The 16,770-nt window shown below is 53.8% G+C and overlaps 7 protein-coding genes across 7 annotated transcripts in view; 4 read left to right on the forward strand and 3 right to left on the reverse strand.

Moving 5' to 3' along the window:
- Positions 1-349: 349 nt before the first annotated feature.
- ATEG_03384 (DUF3237 domain-containing protein) lies at positions 350-1,013 on the reverse strand (the record flags this gene model as incomplete). The annotated part of the gene is made up of 2 exons (XM_001212562.1): positions 350-694; positions 750-1,013. 2 exons carry the CDS (start codon positions 1,011-1,013, stop codon positions 350-352), a joined length of 609 nt encoding a protein of 202 aa, XP_001212562.1.
- Positions 1,014-1,556: 543 nt separating this feature from the next.
- gmdB (general amidase GmdB) lies at positions 1,557-3,407 on the forward strand (the record flags this gene model as incomplete). The annotated part of the gene is made up of 6 exons (XM_001212563.1): positions 1,557-1,865; positions 1,914-2,189; positions 2,243-2,418; positions 2,467-3,088; positions 3,134-3,242; positions 3,292-3,407. The coding sequence occupies 6 exons, from the start codon at positions 1,557-1,559 to the stop codon at positions 3,405-3,407; spliced, it is 1,608 nt and encodes a 535-aa protein (XP_001212563.1).
- Positions 3,408-3,687: 280 nt separating this feature from the next.
- On the reverse strand, positions 3,688-4,100 carry ATEG_03386 (putative arsenate reductase (Arc2); the record flags this gene model as incomplete). The annotated part of the gene is made up of 3 exons (XM_001212564.1): positions 3,688-3,719; positions 3,765-3,879; positions 3,942-4,100. 3 exons carry the CDS (start codon positions 4,098-4,100, stop codon positions 3,688-3,690), a joined length of 306 nt encoding a protein of 101 aa, XP_001212564.1.
- A 558-nt stretch (positions 4,101-4,658) lies between these two features.
- ATEG_03387 (DDB1/RSE1 family protein) lies at positions 4,659-8,676 on the reverse strand (the record flags this gene model as incomplete). Its single annotated transcript, XM_001212565.1, has 3 exons — positions 4,659-5,994; positions 6,177-8,250; positions 8,433-8,676. The coding sequence occupies 3 exons, from the start codon at positions 8,674-8,676 to the stop codon at positions 4,659-4,661; spliced, it is 3,654 nt and encodes a 1,217-aa protein (XP_001212565.1).
- A 653-nt stretch (positions 8,677-9,329) lies between these two features.
- On the forward strand, positions 9,330-10,805 carry ATEG_03388 (ubiquitin domain-containing protein DSK2; the record flags this gene model as incomplete). The annotated part of the gene is made up of 2 exons (XM_001212566.1): positions 9,330-9,797; positions 9,864-10,805. The coding sequence occupies 2 exons, from the start codon at positions 9,330-9,332 to the stop codon at positions 10,803-10,805; spliced, it is 1,410 nt and encodes a 469-aa protein (XP_001212566.1).
- Positions 10,806-11,535: 730 nt separating this feature from the next.
- Positions 11,536-13,799, forward strand: ATEG_03389 (transmembrane 9 family protein; the record flags this gene model as incomplete). The annotated part of the gene is made up of 4 exons (XM_001212567.1): positions 11,536-11,614; positions 11,674-13,025; positions 13,075-13,527; positions 13,575-13,799. 4 exons carry the CDS (start codon positions 11,536-11,538, stop codon positions 13,797-13,799), a joined length of 2,109 nt encoding a protein of 702 aa, XP_001212567.1.
- Positions 13,800-15,628: 1,829 nt separating this feature from the next.
- The window catches only part of ATEG_03390 (putative choline sulfatase), a gene marked incomplete at both ends in the record, with an annotated part of 2,092 nt that continues 950 nt past the window's right edge, over positions 15,629-16,770 (forward strand). The window contains 2 exons of the mRNA XM_001212568.1: positions 15,629-16,524; position 16,714. Coding sequence (XP_001212568.1) covers positions 15,629-16,524; position 16,714 — 897 coding nt within the window. The remainder of the gene's footprint in view (positions 16,525-16,713; positions 16,715-16,770) is intronic.

Below are 16,770 nucleotides of genomic sequence, written 5' to 3' on the forward strand. Positions count from 1 at the left end.
CTATCCTGTTCCATAAGTGTACCGACACAGGCTGACTTCAGATGTGAATTATGAAATTCATGCTTTCTTTACACGCGGAACGGCAAGTTTGGCGAGATAATTTTCTCGAGATCTCCATGGATTAAGTCGCACCGGTTCGGATGATATCCTTCCAGATGAACCATCAGGAGAATAAGCACGGCAATTACGGCATTCGAAAACTCAGATACATTCGGCACACAAGACGTATGAGGTCAGGTCTCTTGAATATGACCCGATGCCACGGAACCGTGGGAAACGTGTAGCAGATCTTGTTTTGAAGCTTCAGCATCCCAGCAACACAGTTACCCGTTTCATAATCAGGCATATCTTATGCAGTACTTCGACTTGTCATGACATCCTCCGGTTTGACGCCCTCAAAGTTGGTCAAGTAGTATGCATCAATCAGGATGCGATCGTCAACGCAGCTCATGACACCCACACATACCAATCCATTCAGCCAATTGTACTTCCCCCGGCCAGCTTCAATGCGCAGGTGAGAAAAGAACTCAACATCAGCCTGGGTAACCGTATCAGGTGGTCGTATCCGTGGATTTGCAGCAACCTGACGACCATATTCTGTCCCTGGTCCAGGGCGGTACAGGCCATGAGCGCGGATATACAGGTGGTGTCCGTCATCGGTCTTAATTGTGTAACGCGCATCAAGAGTCATGCTCTATAGGCAAGGTCAGTTGACAGGCCCTATCTATCCCTTGCTGCCAGCAGCTTACGTGTGTTCCTTCAATCACTGTCGCCCAGTCCGCGCCTCCAAGCGGAAGCACAGAACCGGAAAGCTCTGGTCCTTTGAACGTGCCACCCACGATAGTTGCAATGCTTCGGATGACGCCAGCAGCGTGTGGCGCACCAATCTCGATTTCCTCATTTGATATGTTGCATTCGAGGCGGTACAAAAAGGATAGGCCTGGTCGACGCATTGGGGGGCTCTGAGGGTAAAACGTATTCCCGGGGGAGTCATGCTGCGATTCGGCATTCATTGCGAATCAAATAGTGGATTGGAATAGACAGGATGAAGTTTTATATCAATTGCTGTCAAATATCATTATTTCTTGGTATCTGGCCTGATGTGACACACTTGGAGCAGAATGCTTGACAACTTATACTTCCAACTTCATGGTCACTCATATCTATGGCGCCCTATTTGTAGCCAGCAGGATCAGAAACAGGCAGCTCGACCCTAAGAGGACATAGGGCTATCTCGAAGATTTGACCAGGACTATCGCAAGCCTTCGTCTCTGCCGACCCCTCATTACTGTGGAGATTGCGCAGTGGTTAGTTAGTAGCGTGGATACTGACAAAGCGGATAGTGAAATTGCCGACTTCTCCTCGTAGTCTGGGGACCCTTCCCAATCGGGCAGGTGGACGCATTCCGAGTACTCCGATGAACCTAGGCAGAGATCGTACTATATACCAACGGCCGTCCTATTACTCTCTATCCATTTCTCCATGTCCACCACTCTAAATATATAAACCCATCCCGCAATGTCGCTCATCTTCTTCCACCACCCATTCCGTCCAAGATGACCCAGACAACAGTTCCCGCACCCGAGGACTGGCGCATTCTCGTCGCCCAAAAGCGCAAGCAACTTGACCAGCAGATCCCTACGGATTGGCGATTGAGCGAGGCTTTCATTTCGTCGCTGCCTAAAGATGGCCGCCTAATTGAAGCCGATGTCGCGCGCCGCAGTGGGATCCTGTCCGACGGGGAAGTCGACATCACGGAGAACTATTCTGCTGCTCAACTCCTTCAGAAGCTGGCTAGGGGTGAGTTGACCTCGCTGGCTGTCGCTACAGCATTCTGTAAACGGGCTGCAATTGCTCAGCAGCTGGTGAGTGATAGACTGTCACGTTATCGTCCCACTTGCTGATGTATCCAGACATCCTGCCTCACGGAGCACTTCTTTGATCGTGCCCTCGAACGAGCCCGCTACCTCGATGACTACCTCAAACGAGAGAAGAAAGTCGTCGGTCCACTGCATGGGCTTCCAATTAGCGTGAAAGATTCCTTCTGTCTGGAAGGAATACAGACTACTATTGGATATGTTTCGTTTCTCAAGAACCCTCCCGCCACCTCCAACTCTGCGTTGGTGAACATGCTCCTCGATATGGGTGCTGTTCTCTACGTGAAGACCAATATCCCGCAGACGATGATGGTACTACCTTACCAGCTATACCACATCAACGCATCTCACTAATCTGACCACAGACCGCCGACTCCGAAAACAACATCTTCGGCCGCACTTTAAACCCCCACAATACTGCTCTCACAGCCGGCGGATCCAGCGGCGGCGAAGGCTCCCTCGTAGCCTTCCGCGGCTCCATCCTCGGTGTAGGAACCGACATCGCCGGCTCCATACACGCATCCCATCTCTCTGCTGTGGCGTCTATGGGTTCAAACCCAGTGTGAACCGCATTCCATTCGGTGGCCAGGTCTCCGGTGCCGCCGAGGGGTGTTCCGGGGCTCGTACCCTCCGCCGGACCCCTAGCCCACACCCTGGGCGACCTGGAGCTGTTCATGTCTACGATCCTTCGCGCCGAGCCGTGGAGGTACGATGCCACTGCTTCCGGGGCGCCGTGGAGCAAGTCATGCGACGTGCCTGCCCTCCTGACTGTCGGCGTGCTCCCAGAGGACGAGCATTTCCCGCTGCATCCGCCTGTCCGCCGGGCGCTGGAGTCTGCTATTGCGGCGCTGGAAAAGAAAGGCCATCGCATCATTCGCTTGGAGAACGATCCCGCACGAGACATCGCGTACGCTTGCCGTCTTGCCTTCCAGTATTTCACCTATGGCCCGCATAAGGACCACATCGCGCCGAGCGGGGAGCCCCTCGTGCCGTCCGTGGCTCGGGGGGACTCGCCGATGTTCACGGGCCCGTTCCCCGTTGACCAGGAGCTGGAAGTGTTTGAGAAGATCAATGCCTTGCACAGCGCCAGGGCGGAATACAGCGACGCCTGGCGTCAGACGTGGGTTGAGAACGGGCTGGATGTGATCCTGGCCCCGGGGGCCCAGAACACCGCCGTGCCGCACGATACCTACGGGTGGCCTCCGTATACGGTCATTTGGAATCTGCTTGATGTAAGTATGCTACTTTTCTCAAAGCGAAGGTGGAAGCTAACTACTCAGTACCCGGCGTGTATCATCCCGTACGGCAAGTCGTCAATGGAGCTGGATCCAGAGCCGATGGAGTCGAAGACCAATCAACCGAGCTGTAAGTGTAAAGCATCCTGACAGTCAGGCTACGATACTAACTCTCCCAGACGACCCAGTTGCGCAAGATGGCGCTCCCTGCGCCCTCCAGATCATCACCCCGCACTTCCAGGACGAAAAGTGCCTGGCAGCTGCACGTATTATCGACCGCGACATCAGATCATAGCATAGCTCATAGCCAAGTAGAGTAGATAGGTCTCAGCAATACGAACGAAATACATGAGTCAATTCGCACACTCCGCTCATTCACTTCAGCTCAATTCCCATCCCCCGCCAAACCTGCTCATCAAACCCCTCCATGCACTCCCGATACTCTGCTCCAGCACCAACCCACCCCTTAATACCACCCTGAAGTACGAGACTCTTGATCGAGGAATCCCTGCGGTCCTCGAGATAATCCGCAAACCAATTCGCCGCTCTGGTGCCCCGACCAGCGGAGGAGCCTATCACCCATCAGTTCCCCATATCATAACTCGAACTATACTCGGTCCAGACACATGGACCAGGAAGACAGAAGACATACCGCAATACCAGAGGATATATTTGACTCCGCCTGCCGAAAGAAGCGAATACACTGTCGGCAGGGACGGATACAGACTCTGCGCGGGGAGGTTCAGAGACCCGCGGATTGTGCCGCCCTGTAGCCCTCAGTATTCTGTATGTATCATTTTCAGAGATGGAGGGACAGGTGAAGATGTACCTCGTGGTCATTGCGTCGGAGGTCAACCAACACATAGTCCTTGCCAGGCTCCTTGCCCTCACGCATCCATTGCAGGACCTCCTCGCGGGTGATGGATGCGGCGGTATTGCGGGGGGCGGGAAAGGCCGCGTGCCAGGGTTTCTCGGTGGATTCAGCCATGGTAGAAAGAGCAGTAAGGGTGTTATAGTCGATGCCTGGAGTGTTGATAGTTGATGAAATGGTCTTCCGATGTTGGCGGGGACCGTGGGGTTGTAGCGTCCAATAAGCCGAGGAGAGTGACATTCATCTGTAAACGTTCTGTTCGTCTATTGATCTACACAGTAAACAATGAACCATGTTCCAAAATATATATTGCCTACAGATACTAGAATGTCCCGACTGATAAATTACGATCATATCCGTGTCATGCGGATAAAACCGTACTCAAAGATCGTCGAGGGCGTCAACCATGTTCTCGTCTCATACAGGATATACCGAAGTATATGCTGTATCCAGCTCAAGATCAACCGAGGGAAGCAGAAGACCGAGCGAGGCAAGAGACCACAGTCTACATTGAAGCCCGGATTGCCGGGCGTGAGGGACCTTACTGGTGGTATCATAACCTGTTCAGTTCGTGATATAGCACATCGATTACCGGGTATCTATGAACCCTTGCACAGTGAACCCCTGATAGCGCCGAGTCAACCGAAATCAATACGCCACTCTTGTCCGCATGTCCTAAACAAATTGATTAGCATGACACATTTCCAAGTAAGGACAACAACTTACCGAGATCTTTCGTTCAATCTCACGCACGGAACGATCCAGATCCGCAGCAATCATCATTTTCGTGTCATTAGGCAGTAGGAAATACGTCTCACACAGATCACCGTCAATAACTCCCTTCACCGGTGCGTAATAGCTTCGGTAAATCAAATGGTCCCGTCCAGCGAGAGGAGGATGTTGAGATGCCAGCTGCATCTCCAGATTCTGGAAAAAGTCCACATCCTCGCGGCTGACAAATGGCACGAGCATTCCAATCGTGCCATGGAATCCAGTCCACACCAGGATATCCCGACCACCAGCCACAAGTTGCGTCTTGTGCAGACTGGTGGGGATATCCTGGGTGTAGACGTGGATCATCAGTTCGAGGCGGTTGGGTGTCCCGTGAAGATACCCCCGCTCGTGGATGAGATGTGCGCCAGATCCATCCTCGTCGGCCTGCTCGGAAACCTTCTTGGGGCACCGTACCAGCCATAAGTTGCCGAACTTGTCACCGCCTGCGACGGTTTCATAGTCCACCATGGTAGTAGATGTCGTCCACCGAGAGATGGAATCATCCACAAAGGGAATCAGGACATTCTCTTGGTACTTGTAGACCACATAAGTGACACTCTCGCGAACATCACTCACAACGATTCTGCTTCCTTGCGTTTGGAGGCCGACGATGGTTTTGGGGACCACATGGGCCTGGCATTTTCGAAGCAGCTGCTTCATTCCCAGGTCGTAAATACGAAGCAAAGAGCCGAGACCGACTGCAAGACGGCCCTGGAAGGCAAGCAGGGCAAGAGGCGGTTCTTCAACCTTCGTCTTGTGGATGAATTCAAGCTCCCTTCCATCCTCCTGGAAGCGGTAGATGTGAATGAAGCCACCTGCTGAGGATGGGGGGTTCACAGTCATATCCTTGACGGTTCCGACGACAAGAAAGGTCTCATCATCTTGACTGGTGAAAGGAACAGCCGCGACGCTGACGGCTGCCTCGTTATCCTCAAGTTCAACGGTATGGACGACTGCCTTGGCATCCAGCGGATCGACAACTTGGATGCAAGACGCCCAATGGCCAGTCGCACGAGGATATCCAAACTCTTCAGGAGGTAGGACAGTAGTGTCGCCATTCCGAGACTTAGAGTCTTCCAACAGTCTAGCTCTCGTGGATGGCGACAGAACGTTGTTATCCGATTCGATAACATAGAAGAGAGGTTGTTCTGGATGTTTCACGAAGCGCCTCGGGGTGTAAGAGAGGGGAATGGATTGTTGAAGCATATTGTTGTCAAGCTTCTCAATTGAAAAGATCCTGGGCATCTGTTAGTCGACATCGCCAGCAGAAAATTGAGTCATCATGTTGTAGGAGTTGTTGATCTCAGTAGGAACAATTGGAGATATTAACTTAAAGTTGGTTCCACATGGTTGTTCGGATTATATGTTCTCATCATGCGATCTGGTGTTGGGGAGTGGAAAGGGGAAAATGGAACATACCTAAGATTTTGGCCTTGAATTCCGACCATGCCCTCCAGGCACTGCTCGCTGGAGAAGTTCCATCCCCATTCCAGAGGCACATAATCCAACGGGGTAAGCATGAAGCCTTTGGTCTGGATGTCAGAGTATCCTAGCCATGGGCGAGAACTCAAAGCCAAGACAGCCGTTTGGCCCTTCACAGACACTTGGAACAGCTTCACGGGTTTCGATCCCAGGAAGCGGGTCCGAGTGTCTGAAAGCTCGCCGGTCACTTCGTCTAGAACAGTGCGAAGGTAGACACCAGAGTAAAGACCGATATGAAGATACAATGTTGTACCGCCTGAGCTGGAGTCCGCCATGGACATGATGTTCAGAGCAGAAGGGGCCGCCGTGAGGGCCTGGACCGACTTGTTTTCCAGTGTCGAGTCAGGGTCCAAGCTAAGAATACGAACCGTCGAGTCATCACAGCCAACAGCGAGGAATGAGCTTCGAATACGGCCCTCGGGCACCTCACCCAGACTCAGAGATGTCACGGTGCCGGACATTTGTCGGCGCTCATCGTATTCAGCGAGGGTACCATCAGCGTCCATTTCGAAGTAGACGATTTCTCCCGAGCTCAGGGCTACAGCGACCTGGCGTTCATTCGTTGCAGCAGCCACGATGGAACGGTGCTGGGGTGCGGGCCACTCGTTTACCCGGCGATCAACCATGATGTGACGGATACCTCTGGGGTGGATCTGGACCAAAGAATCCTCACCAAGCTGTTGAACAGCCAATGTAGGGGCTGATGAGAGGAAGCCAGTATCAGTAACTTCCTCCACAGTTTCACCAATGCTCAATACCAAAGTTCCGTTGGCAAAGGAAAGAATGATGTAGGCATCAAATTCATCCTCCCGAGTCAACTTAGTGGTCCAAACAGCAGAAGGCACGCTGGGGAGCTCGGATTCGACGATCTCAGAAACTTCCAAGCCATGCTTCAGGGTCCTGAAGGTACTCCGAGCACCTGCCCCAGAGATAGTGTAGATCTGGGGAGCATCCTCCTCCGAAAGGTTGGCGACCTTGCTGTCAATCAGCGGGTTCAATGAGTTGATTGTGTCGACAAGATTGAGGTTCTCCGCGCCTCTCGGTTGGAAATAAACCGGCTCGCAGGGCACGGAGGGATCAGCCGAAAAGTCTTCACTACTGAACTCAATTTCCTCATCGTCATCGCCCAGCTTCTCAAACTGGTAGAAGTGGTGGTTGCCAGCCTCACTAGCCACATACAGGAAGCCACTCTTCAGAATTAACAAGTTCGATGCAATAGGGACGGTATCAAAGTATTTGATCTTCAGTCTTTTGACTTCACCTGTCAATTGACCGTTGTCGTCCTCCATCATGTCAATGGTAAGTTTGAAGAGATCTCCATCCTCGGTTTGGAGAAGGAAGAAGAACGCTCCCCGCATCTTATGCATCACACCGGCTGTGATGCAGCGCTTACGTTCAGGGTTCTCCGTGGCGCCGCGACGTCGAGGAATCGGGACTCGGAAGGCATCTTGGTTGAGGTGTCGGTAGGTTACGTTGTCCTCCGCGCATACCAACACACCACTGGGACCATCGGCACCTCCGGGGACTTGGAACAGCATTGTCGCAGTCCGATCCACTGGGTCGGCCCATTTCCGGACGACGTGGTTAAGACCGAGATCAAGTTCGTAGTACACGAGCAATTTCTCCGTCTCTTCGAAAGCGCGACCCGTAGGATCCTGATCCGACTCGGAATAGTCCACTTCCAGTGCGGCGAACACCGGGTTTTCATACCCAACATCCAGCGCGCACATGGCAAAGACCAGCGTCTGCGGCTTGTGGGCTTCAAGCGGCGATGAGATCGTCAGCTCGGCCTGCGAGTTTCGATTCAAAACATAAACCAGCTTGTTCTTCTCCACGGATGCGATAATACACGCGCGACCCTTGGGATCCACCGCCAGATACTGGCCGGGGATCACCCGGCGGACACCGGACTTGCCGAACGTCTCCAGATGAATTCGGTTGAACCGGTTCTGCGAGGGCACATACTCGATAATGGTAATGCGTCCGGAGTCCGAGCCAATAATGATATAATCTAAAGGGACCATATGTTCAGCACAGTTCGAAGACTACCGCATAGCGTCAACGAGGCCGACCGGGGGCACGTCCCACTCTCCGGGGACTGTCTCGGCAGACAAGGATCGTGCTGCCCGGAAAGCTTGAAGAATCACTAAAATGATCTTGGAATTGCGCGAGAGGGAGAACATCCTAACATACCTTTATTACTTCCAGCCAGTCGAAAAGCCGCCAGGGAACGAATGATGCCAAATACATCCTGCGAATAGATCGGAGTGACCTTCCCTTGCGTGGGGTCGGGACGGTGGATGGTGAGCTTCGAACCCGACGCGGTGACGATCTGTTGCTCCTTGGTTCCCGCGAATTGGCCTAGAATCGCTTGGGTGATGGCGGTCGGAGGTTGGATCGTCAAGGAGTACATGAACATATGCGAAGTGGTCGCCATGATGAAAGCTTAGGCTTGGGTTTAAGCCAATGACACCGGAAAAAGCAGATGTAGAAACGGTGTGTTTACGGTATTGCAGCAGCCACGAGGACGGGACTTTAGAGTGAAGTCACTCCCATTGCTGCCGGGAGAGAGGATGAGATAGAGGACTCTCGAGATCGAGTGTCCTCGCGGGGGTGAGAATTCAGGGGGAGGGGGAGTGAGGAGGAGGAGAAAGAAGTTGCGAGGGTACCGGGAGGTTGAGGGAAAAAGGTGAAAATTCCGGTGGGAAAGAAAGAGGAAAGAAGCTCGACGGGTGTTTGTCTAGTTTGCACTGTCACGTGGAGTTGCTCTTCGTATCGGGTAATTTACGACAAGGCGGACGATGCGATTCTGCCCGCTTCCACTCCTATCGGCATTATTACTACTGGTGTTCATTATTCACTGACACCATATCTCCATCGTCTTTAATTTCCGTTACCTCCATCTAACATCTCTTCTGTTATCAACATCTCAATATCTCTTCCCCTCACATTCTCCCTTCTTCCTCACCCCAATTTCTATCCTTCTCCGCTCCGTCCTCCACTGTGTGACGTGATTCCCTGACGCCGTTACCTCGGCCCCCCGAATCTCATTCGCCCCTCTTCGCTTCGAGGTCACAACTGATACATATTATGGCTGACGACACTGCCGGGGCGGACGAGACCCCCATCACCTTCAACGTCAAGTCCTCCAATGACGCCAAATTTACCCTCACTCTGCCTGCGTCCACGCCTGTATCCGAGCTTAAGGAGAAGCTTGCGACGTCGGAATATGCTGACACTCCGGCCAGTCGCCAACGACTGATCTACTCCGGTCGGGTGCTGAAGGATAACGAGACGCTGGCCACATATAAAATCAAAGATGGACACACCATCCACCTGGTGAAGAGTGCAGCGAGCAATCAGCAGCCTGGTGGCTCGTCTCAGAGTGCTTCAACCTCTGCGCCCGCTGGTGCCGCCGCCACTCCTTCCGCCGCTGCTGGGGTCCCCACCAATCTTGCTGCTGGTACAGGCAACAACCCGCTCGCGGGCCTGACGGGTGCGCGGTATGCCGGATTTGCACAGCTCCCCGGCGCAGGGCTGTTCGGTCCTGATGGTGGAGTGAGTTTACCATTGCTGTGATGTTTCTTGTTCTACATTCAACCTATACTGACGCGTGGTATCTAGATGGGCCCTCCTCCTAATGAAGAACAAATGCTCAGCATGCTCGAGAATCCTCAATTTCAATCGACGATGAATGAGGCTCTCCAAAACCCCGCGATGATCGACATGATTCTTCAACAAAGCCCATGGCTGCGGGAAATGGGACCTCAGGCGCGCCAGATGTTGCAGAGTCCAGAGTTTCGGCGAATGATGACAGACCCGAACGCCATCCGCCAAACGATGCAAATGCAGCGAGCGCTCGGCGGCTTTGGTCTTGGTGGTGATCGTGGTAGTGCATTCCCCGCCCCCGGAGTGACCAATACGACCCCGCAGGAGAACCAAGGCGGCCAGACTGGCAATTCTACAAACAACAATGGCGCCTCTCCTGCTCCCGGTGCTGCCATGCCCAACCCTTTTATGCCTATGGGCTTAGGCGCTGGCAATCCATTTGCTGCCCTTTTCGGTGGCAACCCCGCGATGGGCGCCAACCCTTCTGGCACGCCAAACACAGCTACAGGCACTGGCAATACTTCGGGAGAAGCGAATCAGGGCACTGGTGGCTCCACGACTACTGCAGAAGGACAAGGACAGCCCAATGCGGCGAATGCGGCGAATCCCTTCGCGTCTCTGTTTGGACCTGCTATGCTTCAGGGCGGAGGGAATCCGTTCGACCTCCAGAATAACCCTCTCTTTCAGAATCCTGAACTCATGCGGCAGGCCCTGCAGAGACTCTATGGCACTGAAGGGGCAGCTGGCGGCGCCAATCCCTTTGCGTCACTCCTTGGAGGAAGCGGTTTTGGCAGTCCCCCTCCCCAAGACAACCGACCGCCGGAGGAGAGGTATGCAGACCAGCTACGCCAACTCAACGACATGGGATTCTTTGAATTTGAGAGAAATATTGAAGCGCTTCGACGATCGGGTGGCAGTGTGCAGGGTGCAGTGGAGTACTTGCTGAGCGGTCCGTAGAAGGATGCATCTTTGTTTGTACTTGGGGGGCGGGTTGGAACCCACATTAATCGACGTTGATACAGGATGCACAGTATTAATGACTTTGCAACGACAAGTGAATATGAATGATTGCTTGCATACATCTTCTCTCTATTCTGTTAAAGGAGTACTAGTACTTATTTAACTAGTTACGGAGTAGGCTATGCTTAGTCACTTGCGGACCCAATTTTCTCCGGTCAGCTGCTAACCGGATTTGGAGAGAATGCTCCGCTGTTCGATTGCTTTCGCCTCGTGCGAGACCCTATCTGACCTCGCATTATTGACCTCTCCATCGCTTCCCCTGATTCTTTGGACTTCTCCCGGCTCCTTAGGCATTGACTGCCTCTTCCACTCGTTACCTCTGTCCAACCCGTTGTCATCCGCAGCCCACTGTGTCTATCGCATTCTGGACGGTGAGATCCCTGCTGATCCACGGCTAGTCTGCCTCGAAACACGCCCAAGACTCCTGTCATCCGGACATCGCTGTCCATTTCCTTACTTTCATCGTGCACATAGCTATTATCTCGTACTACTGTTTTAATTCGATTCATCTGACACCATCGGCTCGACGGGCGAGCACACCGAATTTACGCTAGGTTGATCTACATCCGTGATTGTCGTACCCGCCACGTAGGGTGCATGCTTGCGTGATTGCATCTGAATCTCGGGAGCGCGGTCAGGTCCCCTCTGTCGAAACGTAGCGATGGAGATGGGACGGTTTTGGAGTCTCCATCGGTGGACGCTATGGCTCTTGTTTGCTTCCTACGCCTGCGCGTTCTACATACCTGGTCAGTTAGCTAACCCTGAATCCACCTTCGTGACTAACCACCTCTTTCGGGCCATGCAGGATATTCTGTCAAGCGGTACAATGACGACGAGCCGATTCCTCTCCTCGTCAACAAAATCTTCTCCGACCATACGCAACTGCAATACGCTTACTATGATCTGCCCTTTGTCTGCCCCCCTAGTGGGCGTTCGCACGGCGGCTCGCCCTTCGGCTCGGGCCAAAGTGTGTCGCTGAACCTGGGCGAGATCCTCCGCGGCGACCGCATCATGACGTCGGACTTTGAACTCCATATGGGCAAGAACGTGGAATGTCAGGCGCTGTGCACCCAGGAGGTCGGGCGCAAGGACGTCAAATGGGGCCGCCAGCTCATCAAAGAAGGATATGTGGCGGAATGGATCGCGGACAACTTGCCTGGCGCGACGAGTTTTGTCACCGTCGACCGCAGTCGCAAGTACTACGCGACGGGATTCAAGCTCGGGTTCCAGGAGTTTTCCCCGATCGATGGCAAGCGCCGCTTCTACATCAATAATCACTTCACTATTGTGATCCGCTGGCGGTCTGCTCCCGAGGGAGGCAAAGTTATTGTTGGGTTTGAGATCTATCCGAAGAGTATTCGCGCGGAGGATCATGAAGAAGGCGGCTGTCCGAAACACGTCCACGAGCACCATGACGGGCTCGAGTTGTACATTCCCCCGAACACGGCCCGGCTGCGGGAGATGTACCCTGGGTCGTCGTATATTCCGGAAGATGACGACGAGATCGATGACGGTGCGACATTGAAGATCCCCTACACGTACTCGGTGTACTTCAAGGAGGAAAACGGCATTGACTGGGCGAATCGCTGGGATCTGTATTTCAGCAACCAGGCCGAAGGGTCTGTGACGCATTGGCTGGCCATTGTTAATTCGCTGACCATCTCTGGCGTGCTTGGTGTGGCGGTGTATGTCATCTGGAACCGCACCGTGCAGGGTGACATTAAGGGCCGCGGCGACGGAGCCCTGGACGAGGCCAAGCTGAAGGCGCGCAGCGCAGCCAAGCTGAAGGATCTCGAACGCAAAGGCGACGGGCTACTGGACCAAGGCAATGACGTGGAACGGGATGCCGATCTGTCGTCGGAGGATGAGAACCTCGAAGACGTCAGCGGCTGGAAACTTCTCCACGGGGACGTGTTCCGCGTGCCCGAGTACAGCGGACTCCTGGCACCGCTCGTCGGATCTGGCATGCAGCTGCTGTTCATGGTCTCTGGGCTTTTGTTCTTGAGCTGCCTGGGCGTGTTGAATCCCAGTTTCCGTGGGGGATTTGTCAGCGTCGGCATGGGTCTGTTCGTTTTTGCTGGACTGTTTTCTGGATACTTTTCGGGACGCTTGTACAAGACCTTTGGCGGTGCCAACTGGCGGAAGAATACGTTGATTGTAAGTTTACCCGATGGATATGGATGATGTGTGGTTGCTAACTGGTCAGACCGCTCTGTTCTTCCCTGGATTGGCATTCTGCCTCATCTTCATTTTAAACCTGTTTGTCTGGGCTCAGGCATCCAGCACGGCGATTCCTTTCGGCACGTTGGTCAGTCTGGTTGCGCTGTGGCTGTTGATCCAGGTTCCGCTGGTGTATGTGGGCAGCTGGTTCGGGTACGTGCGGGCGACACCGTGGGAGCACCCGACCAAGACGACATCGATCGCGCGTCAAATCCCGCCGCAACCATGGTATCTGCACAGCATCCACGGCACGGTGATTACTGGCCTGGCGCCGTTCGCGGTGCTGTTTATTGAGCTGCTGTTTGTGTTTAAGAACTTGTGGCAGGACAAGAGCGGATACTACTACGTGTTTGGGTTTTTGAGCGCAGTGACGACGATTCTGATGGTGACGGTGAGCGAGGTGACGGTGATTGCGACATATAGCCAGTTGTGTGCGGAGGTGAGTCGATCTATCGAGCGAGGATTGAATTCAGCTGACATGGACAGAACTACCACTGGTGGTGGCAGAGTTTCCTGACGGGCGGCAGCAGCGCGTTCTGGGTGTTTGCGTACTGCATCTGGTACTACTTTTTCCACCTGCACATTACTGGGTTTGTGTCGAGTCTGCTCTTCTTCAGCTACAGCTTCCTGGCGTGTGCGGTGTACGGACTTTTGACGGGCACCGTCGGGTTTTTGACGGCGTATGCGTTCATCCGCCGGATCTACAGGTGAGTTGCAATGAGGGATTTGGCGAGGACATGGGCTAACTGGAGCAGCGCGGTCAAGGTTGATTGAGAAGGGTCGATGGCAATGGACCTGGAATGGACAGGTCATTGAGATTTAGGTGAAACAGCGGAGATGAAGACGGGATTGAAGTTTGAGCGACAGCATGAATTTCTTAGAATGGTATATATTAGCGGTGTCAATGCAGCGTTTGGTAGCACTTGGCGCGGAACCAGGTAGATCGGTAAGCAGGTAGACCGCTACGTAGGCAGACGCCCGCTGGCCAGGGCTCTCGCCAAGACCGCATTCCGTCGCAGCAAGGCACAGCGACACAGGGATGAGACGGAGAGGACAGCGGAGGGATGATGACGGAACGTGGGTACGGAGGACGGAGGCCTTGCACGGGTCATTCGTGGAATCCGACGCCCCTTGATGGCGTGCTCGGGCGGCGAGATGATGACTTGGCGATCTGAGACTGGGGCTGCTGATCCAGGGGGGTAAGACAACTTGTTTGAATATCATCTGGGTGATTACCTGGTAGTGAGGAGCCGGAGTATGGAGTAGATCGTCAGTTAGTACGGTAGTAAGTCATAGTTAGTTACAGAGTGGTTAGTTAGCTATCTACGGAGGACATAGTATGGCGGGTCAGGAAGCTTAGCTGGGCCGCAAGCGGAGCTTCGGTCGATCTTCCAGAAGACGATCAAGTATTATTCTTATTATTCATCGGACAAAGAAGGGTACGTCAGCTGGCGGATGCAACGGCCGGGCGATGGTGATAGGATGTGCGGGGATGATGCCATCGATCCGCGGGATTGGGAGAGCGCTACTGCAGGAGTGCATTAGCCTTCTTTTATAATATTTCTGGGAGCTGATTTTACTCCGTACTGTACATGGTAACTACCAGTTCTCTCGTTGAAACAGGATGTTCAGGGGAGTAGCTATGTGATCTTCATAATGAATACAACTAAGTAGACGATAATGAGCATGTGACTCTTTCCCTGATCCAACAAGGAATAATAGGCCGATAAGCCGGAATCAGCCGGGTGCACTGCCGAGGCCAATCACCAGCCGAGGCCATGCCAAGTGCGCCAAGACGGCGCTAGTGGAGACCGCAACCGGACTAGCCTGTTTCTAGCCTCATTTTAACGTCTAGAAAATTCAGGAGTCGGAGTATGAGTACATCCAGAGTAAAGAGTGTCGGTAGAGTATGGAGTAAGAGGATGGTGTGGAATAGATTGATGTCTGAGGTCATCAGAGTACAATGGAGTATACGTAGTAAGAGACTTCTGATGGACCGCGTGGCAGTGGCGAATCTTCTTTCTCCGATCTCGAGTCCTATCAGATCGGCGGGTGCTTCCCTCGGATTCCATCACCTACGACTGCTGGGACAAAGGACGGAGTAGATACGAGTAGATAGATAGATAGAATTGTCCATGCCTTGTATGGGCGCAGAATCCTGTCCAACTGTCCAGCACGCATCCCTGCTACAGAAGAATCAATCCCAGAATCTACTCGTCATCAATCACCGCGTCATACAGCACCGCCCGTCCTCCCCCTACATCCCCCAGCAATCACACCATCGTCTCCACGGATGGTTCCATTATTGCGGTGACATCCTTTAGCGTCCGCCTCCGCGATTACGGGGAGCCCTTTGCCTTTGGCCCTTAGCCCTTTCAGCAAATTTTTCTGGTTCCCCCCTACAACTACTTATTGCCACTTTTTCCTATCTTCCTCCCTTTCTTTCTTCTATCTTTCTCTCTGTCTCTCCCTTTCGAAGGCCTCATCCTCCATCTTTCTCCCTCTCTGTATAAGGCTCTTCGTTGTATACACTCGGCACCATGGCCGCCAAAAAACCCAACATCCTCTATATCATGGCCGACCAGATGGCCGCCCCTCTGCTGGCCTTTCATGACAAGAACTCTCCCATCAAAACCCCCAATCTCGACCGGCTGGCCGACGAAGGCGTCGTCTTTGATTCCGCCTACTGTAACTCGCCGCTGTGCGCCCCCTCGCGCTTTGTGATGGTGACCGGCCAGCTGCCCTCCAAGATCGGCGCGTACGATAACGCCGCCGACCTGCCCGCCGACACGCCCACCTACGCGCACTATCTCCGCCGCGAGGGCTACCACACCGCGCTGGCCGGCAAGATGCACTTCTGCGGCCCCGACCAGCTGCACGGCTACGAACAGCGCCTCACCAGCGACATCTACCCGGGCGACTACGGCTGGTCCGTCAACTGGGACGAGCCCGACATCCGCCCGGACTGGTACCACAACATGTCCTCCGTCATGGAGGCCGGCCCCGTCGTGCGCACCAACCAGCTCGACTTTGACGAGGAGGTCATGTATAAGTCCACCCAGTACCTGTACAACCACGTCCGCCAGCGCTCCGACCAGCCCTTCTGTCTGACCGTCTCCATGACCCACCCGCACGACCCCTACGCCATGACCAAGGAGTTCTGGGACCTCTACGAGGACGTCGACATCCCGCTGCCCACCACGCCCGCCATCCCGCACGACCAGCAGGACCCGCACTCGCAGCGCGTCCTCAAGTGCATCGACCTCTTCGGCAAGGACATGCCCGATGAGCGCATCCGCGCCGCCCGCCGCGCCTACTACGCCGCTTGCACCTACGTCGACTCCAACGTCGGCAAGCTGCTCAGGTTCCTCGACGACTGCGGCCTCCGCGACGACACTCTCGTCGTCTTCACCGGGCGACCACGGCGTCATGCTCGGTGAAGATGGCCTCTGGTATGAGATGAACCAGTTCGAGGTTTCCGGCCGCGTGATCATGATCGGTAACCGCCCATGCCGTTTTCTCCCCCCAAGTAAGGTTTCCAGAAAGTTGTGTTCCAGGGGCATGGTATTTTTTTTTTCTACTTCGTCTCCGGTTCTCACCTCATGCGAAGACTTACACTCAATAGGGTTCGTTTGTGGTGTTAACGAACTATATAAAAACACTTTTATTCTTTTTTTTTTTT

This window comes from Aspergillus terreus, genomic scaffold, assembly GCF_000149615.1.
Source record: "Aspergillus terreus NIH2624 scaffold_4 genomic scaffold, whole genome shotgun sequence".
Lineage (NCBI taxonomy): Eukaryota > Fungi > Ascomycota > Eurotiomycetes > Eurotiales > Aspergillaceae > Aspergillus > Aspergillus terreus.